The sequence below is a fragment of the Epinephelus moara genome, chromosome 12, assembly GCF_006386435.1.
Source record: "Epinephelus moara isolate mb chromosome 12, YSFRI_EMoa_1.0, whole genome shotgun sequence".
Classification (NCBI taxonomy): domain Eukaryota; kingdom Metazoa; phylum Chordata; class Actinopteri; order Perciformes; family Serranidae; genus Epinephelus; species Epinephelus moara.
This window is the reverse complement of record NC_065517.1, coordinates 17,301,260-17,312,801: the sequence shown is the minus strand read 5'-3', so window position 1 is coordinate 17,312,801 and position 11,542 is coordinate 17,301,260. Positions and strand designations below refer to the sequence as shown.

At 38.7% G+C, this 11,542-nt stretch overlaps 1 protein-coding gene and 1 non-coding gene across 2 annotated transcripts in view; one reads left to right on the top strand and one right to left on the bottom strand.

The window, feature by feature from the left end:
* The first annotated feature begins 367 nt into the window (after positions 1-367).
* trnav-uac (transfer RNA valine (anticodon UAC)) lies at positions 368-440 on the top strand. The gene has a single exon. It is a non-coding gene; the product is annotated as a tRNA-Val (tRNA).
* A 1,838-nt stretch (positions 441-2,278) lies between these two features.
* map3k5 (mitogen-activated protein kinase kinase kinase 5) overlaps positions 2,279-11,542 on the bottom strand; it is a 105,197-nt gene continuing 95,933 nt past the window's right edge. Inside the window, exons 23-30 of the mRNA XM_050059079.1 lie at positions 10,850-11,018; positions 10,565-10,750; positions 9,176-9,281; positions 8,032-8,275; positions 7,776-7,888; positions 5,863-5,981; positions 5,580-5,656; positions 2,279-3,465 (exon numbers count right to left, since the gene is read on the bottom strand). Coding sequence (XP_049915036.1) covers positions 3,405-3,465; positions 5,580-5,656; positions 5,863-5,981; positions 7,776-7,888; positions 8,032-8,275; positions 9,176-9,281; positions 10,565-10,750; positions 10,850-11,018 — 1,075 coding nt within the window. The 3' untranslated portion in view covers positions 2,279-3,404. The remainder of the gene's footprint in view (positions 3,466-5,579; positions 5,657-5,862; positions 5,982-7,775; positions 7,889-8,031; positions 8,276-9,175; positions 9,282-10,564; positions 10,751-10,849; positions 11,019-11,542) is intronic.

The window sequence follows — 11,542 nt, the reverse complement described above, 5'->3', positions numbered from 1 at the left end:
TATGGCGAGAGGAAAGCTGACACACCTGTAGCTTTATTTACTCCTTTATTTGGACAGCAGCGACACACAAGGGAGACATTTGACTTTTTTTTGCTCTAGCTCTTAAATAGTTTGTGTTCTGTTTTTAACTTTGTAGTAGCCCTAAACTAATAATATGTTTTTTTTTTAAATTATCCTATAATATTTTGAGGTAGTTTAAGTGTGTGTGTGCATATATATATAATTTAATTTTAACATTTTTTCTACAGTGGTGCAGTGGTAGTTGACGGTGTTGGGGAGTTCCTAGTTAGAAGTAATGAAATTACAGATAAATGTAATCGCAATCAGATGTAGTTACTGATTAAAATATATGAATGGATACTAATAAGGTTCCATAGTGTAGTGGTCATCACGTCTGCTTTACACGCAGAAGGTCCTCGGTTCAATCCCCAGTGGAACCATAATGTTTCCACCTTGAATTAACAAACACAGGACTGTACTTCAATCAATCAGATCCTACAGCTGATAGTAGTAGTTGTTTGCAACATACCCATGGCTGTACAGATAAGTATCATTAACAGTGTACAGTCAATAATGACAGTATGATGGTCATCCTGTCTGCTTTACAGACGGGATGTTTTGTGATAGGGTTTGTTAAAAATAAATTACAGTTACTAATCAAAATGTTGGTGATTTCAAAAAGGTTTACATCCAAATATTCCGTTCTGTAAAACGTTTTTGTGTAGGATATAACATTCATTTTGCTGGTTTGCATCCTTTTCGCTGTGCAGGGATGCTTTCTTTTGACATAACCTATTTTCAGACATTTTTCAGCTTTATTGCTCAGTTTAAAACATTTGTCAGAAAAGTAATTAAAAAGTAATCAAATGTAGTACGTAACATTACATTGATGAGGTAATTAGAATAGTTGCCTTACTTTTTACATTTTTAACAGGGTAACAAGTAATCTGTAAGACACCCAAAGCAACTAGAAAGAGACACATCGTGACTACAAAGACACATTTAAAACTATAAAGAGACTCAAAATTACTAGAAAGAGACATTTAAAAACTATAACGATACTCAAAATGACTACAAGGAGACACAACATGACTACAAGGAGTCATAAAAAACTATGAAGAGACCAAAAACAACTATAAATAGGCACAAATCAATTACAAAGAGACACATGACTACAAAGAGACATAAAAATCTATAGACTCAAAATGACTACAAAGAGACACAAAACTACAAAGAGACACAACATGACTACAAAGAAACATAAACAACAAGAGACTCAAAATTAGAACAAAAATTACAGAGACACAACATCCCCACAAAGAGACACAAAACAACCACAAAGACACACAAAATGACTATGAAGCGTCAAAAAATTGTGAAGACATTCAAAATGACTACAAACAGTAGTTAAAAAAAACTATAAAGGATTTAAAATTGGGCAACATGGTGGTGCAGTGGTTAGCACTGTCACCTCACAGCAAGAGGGTTCCTGGCTCAATCCCAGGAGGGAGCCCTTCTGTGCGGAGTCTGCATGTTCTCCCTGTGTCAGCGTGGGTTTTCTCCAGGTACTCCAGCTTCCTCCCACAGTCCAAAGACATGCAAGTTAATTGGTGACTCTAAATTGCCCGTAGGTGTGAATGTGAGTGTGAATGGTTGTCTGTCTCTATGTGTCAGCCCTGTGATAGTCTGGCGACCTGTCCAGGGTGTACTCTGCCTCTCACCCAATGTCAGCTGGGATAGGCTCCAGCACCCCTGCGACCGTCAAGAGGATAAGCGGTTATGAAAATGGATGGATTTAAAATTACTACAAAAAGACATAAAGACCTATAAAGACTCAAAATGACTACAAAGAGATACAAAACCACAGAGAGATGCATAATAACTACAAAGATGCAAACTGTAACAAGACTCTAAACAGCTATAAAGTCAGTGTGTCTTGATCCTGTGTAGGAGAGGTGGTGGGGCCTTCTCCATGTCTGTGCCCAGGGGCCCATTGTTTCATGATTGACCCGAGGTCGTATTACAACACATTTTTAGGTAGCCTGATGCAGCATACGCACTGTACTGATTTACTAATGGAAGCCTAACTTCCTTTGGGAACAGTATAAACCTTTATTTTTTAATACTATGTTTTGTAGCAAGTACAACTATAATCTTGCTCCATGAGTAGATTTCCTTATAATAACCAATGCATATACCACCCTATTCTTAAAAACAATGAAAATACCTTTAGGCGACTGTATTCAGTCACAAATGTAACAGAGTATTTCTGACACAATTCTTTCACAGTTTCAAGATGAAAAGTTTTATTTTAACAATGTGACACAAAAATCTTGAATAAATTTAGATATGAAACAAAATGGACACACAGCTCATGATTATGTTCCCCATTTCTGACATCATGGTTGTAAAATAAAAAAAGGTCAAGGCTCTTCCATATGAAAACTGTTTGCATGTCAGATTTTTTTCATCACAACATACAGCCGATTGAATGAATGTATCTACACAAGCAAGATAAGCACATTTTTGTCAGTGTACAACAGTAAAAACAGAGCAAATGATCTGATGTAATATCAATTACTATTATTTTCTCCTATGATTTATGACACTAGAAAATACAATACTATACAATAAATTTTTCACGTGTTCATTGTAGACTCGGTCTGATCCACATGGAGATTTAAACTGCTTTTCAATGCATCTTTAAAGCACATAAATGTCGTTCACATAGAATTCTATAACGCAATATTTACATGTTTCTGAAAAATAAAAAAAAATTGTTGATTCGTATTATAAAAGGAAATGTGAAAAACAAAAAATTAAATAAGTCTCAGTATGGATAAAAATGAAAACAGGGCATGCACTGACATCCTTCAGATTACCATAACAATTAAATTAAAAATACACTTAAATAAAGTAGTGATAGGATGCCTATGATAAAAACATTAGTACACATGATTTTGAATGTAGTATTTTGTATCTCAGGCTTGTGTTAGAAAACGGTCAGTCTCCAGTTTTGTAAACATTACAGAGAAAATGTTTTGACAGTTTTCAAGATTTTAACAACAGATTTTCTCACCAATTGTCTTTTTGAACGCACCTGTAACAAAAAAATGTGTAATGTCCGTCCGGCATAGCAAAACTAGTGGCACTTCTCAGTTATAAGTAAATGTTGCTCCGTAAGTCAAATCCTGTGTATTTTCTTCCAAAATGTACAAAAATACTCCAACAAGACCAGTCAAGGAGTTTCTTGTGTGGTTGGAAAGCTGCTCTGTGCACACGGCAAACACAGATTCATCTCCTAAAAGTCTTGCTCTTATAAATACTGAGGTAAAGAGGAGAATACTGTGTTGTTGGGGGACAAACGTCCTGGATTCTCTGAGTGGTTGTCGCCACTTAAGGCCTCAGGTTGGCTTCTGCCTGTAGTCTGTGATGGCCTTCCATAGTTTACACAGGATCCCACCTCTGACAGGACACAGAGAAAAGACTGTTAGGTCACAAGACACAATCTACACTGCAATAAATGAATGATTTTTATTTCGGTTACATACATCTTAGAAAACAAAGATTATTTCACACAAATTTCCTCACAGTCATTAATCGAAAAAGGACAGGCTGAAGCCCCAGTAATGTTTGTGCCTATCCTTTATTAACCAAAGGATAACCCAGAATATCAACAATACCAAAGAAAGTAAATAAATAAATGCATTATACTCTAAATTATAATCCGTAATCATTTTACATTTTAGGGCTTTCTTTCAAACTCAACGGAGAGCAACACAATTTCAACTCAGCACTGAGTCCATTCCATAGTTTGACTCCTAAAACTGAGACACATCTGTTTTTGACATTGGTTGGTGCACACAAAATAAGTCACCTTGGTCATCTCACCCAGGCCCCCAGAAGTGCACTGGGCTTTGAAGTTAGTTTGACATAGTGGCCAAACCGTGTAACTACAACTGCCGAGTCTGCCACTTGATGCAACTGGGCCCTTAAAGACTTTTTCCCATAGACTTACATTAGGATTGAGACGTCTGCAAGTGAGTAGGTACATTTTTACACAGCCTCTGCAAAATGACTTGTTTCACCCTCAGAATTTGATCCATTTGGTGCGATAACATCTCGAAAGTCCAGAGGAAAGGCACGATTAAATAATTTTATCCCCATTCAAGTTAGTGGAGGGCCTTTTTTGCCTTCATGTGCCACTGAACATTTTTTTTCCTCCAAAAAACTTTATTTACAATAGAGTTATGGCAACAATTGTATACTAGGAAAGACAACGACAAGCCAGAGTTATCAGAGTCTAAAGTCCATTCATATTAAGTCCTTTCAGAGTTTAAACAATGAAAGTCTCTGTAGCTCTTTTGTTCACTGAATAACTTTGATGGGAATGAATGGGGCCCAGCCTCCTACACTGTATCCAGTTCTCTTTATACATCCAGGATCTAACCCATCTATGAGAGAAAAATGGAGAGAGGTCTCCAGGAATTTGTTTCAATCGAGCAAATTTTAATTATTCTTTCATGTTTGCTAATAATGACCATGATTCGTGATGTCAGAGAAAAATAATGATGTCATGGGAATATCCAAGGAGACAACGATAAACAGCTGATCAGTTATAAGTGTTATATGTTTGCTACATTAGAACTTATTCGGCAAGGGTGTTTCAGTATCCTATTTAGAGCATCAACTCTTTTTCATCAAAGACAAAAACAAATTTAAGTGAGTGTAAAAACGTTTTTGTGCAGTTGAGGATGTTTTATCAAATTTTGCTGTTTCCATACAACTTTTTTGATGTGATACTTCAAAATGAGTATAAAAATAAGTTAATGGAAACACATCTGCTGTCAACAGACGTGTGTATTGCTGTCTGCCACCATATATTCTTTCACACAACCACTGGAGGGCGCCACAGGCAGAAATTTACAACACATACTGTGATGAGAGTTTTTATCAGTAACGGTTCTGATTAAGTGCGTATATACTCAGTAGCAGGTGGCACCATGTATGGTAGCATCTGCCACTAGTGTGTGAATGTGTACATGAATGGGTGAATGTGAAATGTAGTGTAAGACTGAAGTCTAAAGACGAGAAAGGCCTTAGACAGGTGCAGGTCCATTTACCATTACCATCCCTTGAAATGTTTCACTCTTATGAAAATATGATATACCAGTACTATGAGCTGATATGCTGCCTCAAATGAGGGAAATATGAAAGGGAAATAAAAATGGTGGTAGCAGTAGCTATCTAATAAACATGTTTACAAATGGGATGAAACTGTGAACACAGTTTCACATTACTTTTCTAAGAAATTAAGTCAAATTTTAGCCCTTGCTGCTACTATGAGGAACTGAAGTGCTGAGATTTCCTGTGCAAACCTTAAGTAAGAACCAGGAAAATACATCAATATAAACTCTGCAACTATGCAACAATAAGAGGTGTGACAACTTCACTTCTGTGTTTCTGGTATCTGGAGAGCCGCAGTGCTTTTTAGAGTGTCAGCATATATATTTTAGTGACCAGATATTGAATACAGAAGTGAAACTGTGAAGAGACAAAAAGAGAAACTGGTTTTCTACCTCAGTCTTAAACTCTTCAGGTCGTCTCTTGTTACATCGTGGAGGATGTCGCTCAACGTGTACTCCTCGTTCAGTATCTGGAGAAGCAAAAAAAAAGAAAAAAAAGAAAAAAAGGGCTTTATAGAAATGTTTTACACTTCATCATGGAAATACAGAAACAGCCATCACAGAGCAGCAATCCAGCTCTAATATCTCAAAGACTGCACTGAATGATCTGGTGCTGTCACTGTGTGAAATTAACCAACAGACAAAGTAAAGCTCTGAGATAAAAGCACAAACTCACTCTGTCTATGGAGTCCTGGTCAGCTCCGTAAAGCCTAAGCCAGCTGGTCAGCTCTGAGTCCTCATGTCTCTCTGCAGGTGGACTCATCTGTTCATCTGGGCCACCTGATGTGGGGACGTCTGTCGGAGAATACAGTGAACAGACTCCTTTAGACACACTGGACCCACAACAACCAAATTATAAGGATATTTAATTTATTTGATGCTTCTGCTTCAAAGTCAGTCAATATACCAGGACCAGATATGTGACTATTGTTCAACTGTACTGTAACTAACCTGTATGTCTTTAGTTAATAGTTGTACCAAGTAAACTGAAGTAGTTCTTCCAATACATCCACAGCACTGATTTTGATTTATGAGTATGACATATATATATATTTGTATTTAGGCTTTGGTGGTATCTCTTTTTCATACCTTCATACCCTCCTGCCATGTTCCTAATATGCCATTAGCCCACTTAGACAAGACTTGTTGAGTTTAAATACTGGTACTTAATACTTAAATACTTAAATATGGCCTATAGGATAATGAATAGATACTGTAGGAAATAAGTGCCCTTCTTGCTAGAGGACCCAATGAGACTTGGTGCTGTAGCGGATACCAACACATCAGTGGGCTGAATGAAAGTGCGTTAAATACAGTCATGTGGCTAATGAATTACTTTTGAGGTGGAAGAAGTCATATCAAGACAAAGTAAAGTGGCAATACTCCCAAACAGGGGCAGAGACATTTTTCTTTTGAAACTAGTCCTGTAATGTTATCCCTACCACTCAGAGTCACCATCTCTCTCAGCTCAGCTGCCTGTTCCACTGATAGACACTGACCTCTGGTGGCACATTCTGTGCACTACATCACCTCAATACAGCATTTCCGCATCAGTTTAGAAAGAGGAGCGTCTGTATTTTTGACAATATTGGAAATTATACCTTCGGGATATTCTGTCATACCTTAATACCACCTAAGCCTATTGTATTGTATCAGCAGAACAGGAAATTGCATATTTGTAAATTGGAAGAACTGCATTTTGACCTTTTAAGTTATAGTTTATCATTTATGATGATTTCATTTTCAGTGTAATTTACTGTTCAAAATGTAGCTGATAACCTGTACAGTTTTCTGCCTCACATATATTTTTATTGTGACTTATAAATACATGACTTGCCACACATTCTTAGCAAGTAAATTATGTATCAGTTGATATATTTTTATCAGAATTTTATCATTCATAAATTCTGATTTTGGTTCAGCACCAGGCTCAAAATCCAGCAGCAGTGGAGCTGCACTTTGCAAGACAAGCACTAAAACATCGTAGCATGTATAAAGAATCTTATCCGTAATAATAATATTAATAATAATAATAATAATTTATTTATAGAGTGCTTTTCATGGTACTCAAAGACACTTTACATTGATTAAAAATGATCATAAAATAGACTACAATCAAATATACACACCATTATTCACACACTGAAAGCCGTTTTGAAAGGATGATTCAGAGAGGATCAATACAATCTCTATGGAACAGAGCAATATCAAAGCATCAGCGAGACCGGATACATATCATGTGTAATGGGCTTTTTCTTCCTGGAAATCACACAATTTCTACTTCCAGTACAGGCGATGAAAAGGCTTTGTTAATCTGCATTGTTCACGTTTCAACTTGTATCAATTATTTAGTGAGCTGGAGGAAAAAAGTCTGACGCAACCTCAGAGAATCCTGGATGTTTCTCTGCACTTTAAACCCTCTCAACATGTGTGTTGATGTAGGCCTGTTTATTACAGATCAGCTGCGAATAGATAGTGGAGTCGCTTCAATGAGCCACAACCGTGTTGGCTGGATGGTAGTAGCAGCAGAAGTGTGGCTAGTGTTGCATACAGTCAGTGTGAAAAGGTAAATTGGATAAAAGTCCAGACCTGCGGGCTCAGATCGCAGCCTCAGTAGTCTGATCTCCTGCTCTCTCTCCTCCAGCACTTGTTGCAGGATGGCCTGATACTCCCTCTCCTTCTCCAGCAGCTGCTCCATCAGCCTGGAGTCAAACAAGTTGGAGTGAGGAAACACGGAGGAGGATTTATTTTTAATTTAATCGATAAAGTGACTAACATGCAAGCTAACAAGCAGCTGTAAATAATTAAAGCTTTCTGGCTGATAAACATGTCTATCTCAGCAAACCTGTTGGTCTCTAGCTTCATCCGGCCCAGCTCCATGCTCACGGACCGCTGTGCATTATGGGACTCATGTGAGACGGTGGAGCTGAGCGTGCTGACTCCAGAGGTGGCCACGGTGTCGTCGTGAGCGGCGACAGGAGGCGCCCGGCTCTGGTGGGTGGAGTTTATTCCCTGCTCAGTGTCGTCGTCAACATCCTCCTGCTCAGCCGGGTCGCTCTCTGAGGCCAGGCTGAAGTGAGGCGTCAGCTCTGAACATAACGCACAAGACATTTACTTTAGTGATTAAATGGATGATGATCAACAGGACAGACAGGATGCACTTTGTTTGATTATATACTTGTTAGGGAAATACACTGGCTCGATGCAAAGTATCATTGATTCTGATGCTGCATCAAGATCAGACTCCAGACAAGTACGTATCAATGTGTTTGATGAAAGTTTAAAATTGATTAACTAGTAAATTAACAGAAAATTGAAATAGATTTCATAAGTTATTTTGGTTTTTCATCAAGTTAAAATGACATTCACTGGTTCCCGCTTCTTTCTCAGGACCGTTTGTTGGTCAAAACAAGCAGTCCAAAGATCAGGCTCTGGGAACTTGTGACTTCTGATATTTCACAGACTAAAAGATTGATGGATTAATTCAGTAAACCCATGTCTCCACATTACACACAAGGCACACACAAAACATCCCCAAAACATAATTCTGACTCAAACAGATGATTGATGGTGCTGAGATGTGTTTAGTTTAATTAACTGGTGCAAAACTTCTTCATCAAGTGATAACAGCCTGTTGTGTGAACCTCTGCAAAAGTGCCAGACTCAGCCGCTCATCAGTCGAGCTTTAGAGCTGCTACTCATTCTCCTTTTCTTACTTTTGAGCTACAGTAATGCTCCTATGCTGAGTAGGCTTCTGAACACATACTAATTAGTGCCAGCACACTATTGTGCTCACTTGGATGATTTTAGTGTTTTAGTTGTCATCACTGAACATCTTCAGTCTCACAGATTGTCAGTGGTTATTATGGCTTAGAGGACAACCTCCCACCACAGCTCCTACTGTATATCTATAGGGCAGTCAGTGCTTCCCCGAGGGACCGGTGATAACTTATTTAGAGGTGTTCTGCTGGAGACACTGATGATATTACCTGGCACCAGGATGGTGATGGCGGTCTGCACAGCTTTGCGGATGATGTTATCGAGAGCGAACATCCAGTGAGGCTTGATGTTGTGGTTTCTCAGCATTTTGTTTACCTGCAGATGTGAAGAGTTTCTGTTTAGAATGTTTATTCATACACTTTTCATCGTGAAATTTTACTTAACAGTTGATGCTCCATTGTTTCCTGCTTTTTTTAAACTTTCTTTTCTACAGTATCTTCTACTGCAATGTCCAAATCATCACCAAGGAACCTTTAAATCATCCCTGATATTTTAGGATATTTCAGTCTTAATCATTGTACTTCTTAATCCATGCACTACACACCAAACTGTAAATCTTTCCAGCTGCACGACTCTCCCTCTTCTCCTATATTTTTTTACACTGATGACCAACAGGAGGCATCAGAGCTTCATCCTCATCTCGCAGGATTACGCAACACCCCCTTACAAATATGAAAACAACCACTTGCTCTTGTGTCATTTCATCTGCATAACTGTATTTCTGAGGGGGAGAGCAGATCGGCCCTTTTATACAGACTGTGCAATTACTCCTGACAGATTCCCCTTTTATCGCCTCGCTGAAAGGTTACAAGTATTTCAAAGCTATCTGTCTGATCCCTGTGCAGGGGAGAGCAGCAACATGGCAGCCTGCTGCCTTCTGCGGCTCATGCAAAATGACAACAATTATGCTCAAGTGTTCAGAGCACATGGCTCATGGAGAGGCTGGGAGCAGCTCTGCCTACAAATGGGGGAATGGAGAATAGACAGGAAATCACGTGTTACAGGTGCAGGAGAGAGTGAGCAGCATGTGAGGAGAGTTTCAGCAACAGATAAAGCCTTGTTACTGCTGCAGTTTAAAACGTGAAGTCCATTAGTCAAAAATATAATTATTTGTAGCAAAGAGATGTCACATATTTTCAGCTTGGGTCATCATATTTCTAAAATTTGGATCAATAATCCATAAAACCAGTGGAATGAAAAGTGAGATGACGAAATTCATTGCAATGAATTCCTTCTTGACCCTCTAGGAAATCATTTATCTGTGAGCAGTTTCATGCAGGATTCATTTTCTTTCTACCAATCTACACCCGCCAACCGTATCATCACGCCTAACGGAGCGTGCATCTACTCATGGACGAGAGGTTCGTGTTTGTGACAGTGCAAGATGTTAAAATTAATGGCATCCTCCTCGGCTAAGCTGGAACATTAACTGGCACAGTATTGGTACATGAGGAAGAGATGGATGCACGTCACGCATCTCTACAGCCGATAACAGTCAGCAACTTGTACCAAAACAGTCTAGATTTATAAATAGTACTGCAGGTGAGAGGTAAAATAAGTATTTCTGATTTGGGGTGAACTGTCCCTTTAATACTTACAGCATCCTGGAAGCCAAACAGCACGACCTGTAGCTGACTGATGGCGGTGCTGTCAAAGTCCAGCTCCAGCTTCAGTTGAGACAGCGTGTTTGCGATGATCTTCCTGTCCGCCATGCGAACAAAGTCGGCCAGGCTGACCACGAGGGTGGAGATGTGCTGGGGCTTCAGCTTCATTTCCTCAGAGCCCTGAGAGGTAAGGAGAGTCAGAAGCCATAACAGGAAAGGTTCAAGTGTACATGAGATATAAAGGGTTTTTATATTTGAATGGTGCCTTCCATAACCAACCTGTGTGAGGGCCTCCATCAGGTTGGCCACCACCTTGTCCCTGTCCTCAGTCAGGATGTGGTGCAGCGTGGCTCGTCTCTCGCTGTCCTTCCGAAGCATAAAGAAGCCTGAGTCCTTTTCATCTGGAGATGGAGGAGCACTGTGGTCCTCAAAGTTCTCCACTGGGATGCTGAGTAGAACCAAAAAAAAAAAAAAAAAAAGATTTTAGACTTCTGTAGACCTGGGCTACATTCTCATTTTCCAGTTATAATAAAGTTCAGCTTATAATACATGCATGTAAAGCTCAGAATATATGTAAAAATGAATGTTAAATGTATGTCTTCACTTTGATGTGGGTGCAGCAAAAGTGCAACATGCTTCAGAGATTTTAACAGAGGGGGCGATTCATTCCATGCAAATCAGTGGTTCTTTGATATTTTTTTCTGCTGGTTCTACATAAATAAAATATATATATATATATATATATATATATACAGTTGTGCTCATAAGTTTACATACCCTGGCAGAATTTGTGATTTTTTTGCCATTTTTCAGAGAATATGTATGATAAGAGAAAAACTTTTTTTTCACTCATGGTTAGTGGTTGGGTGAAGCCATTTATTGTCAAACAAATGTGTTTACTCTTTTTAAATCATAATGACAACAGAAACTACCCAAATGACCCTGATCAAAAGTTTACATACCCTGGAGATT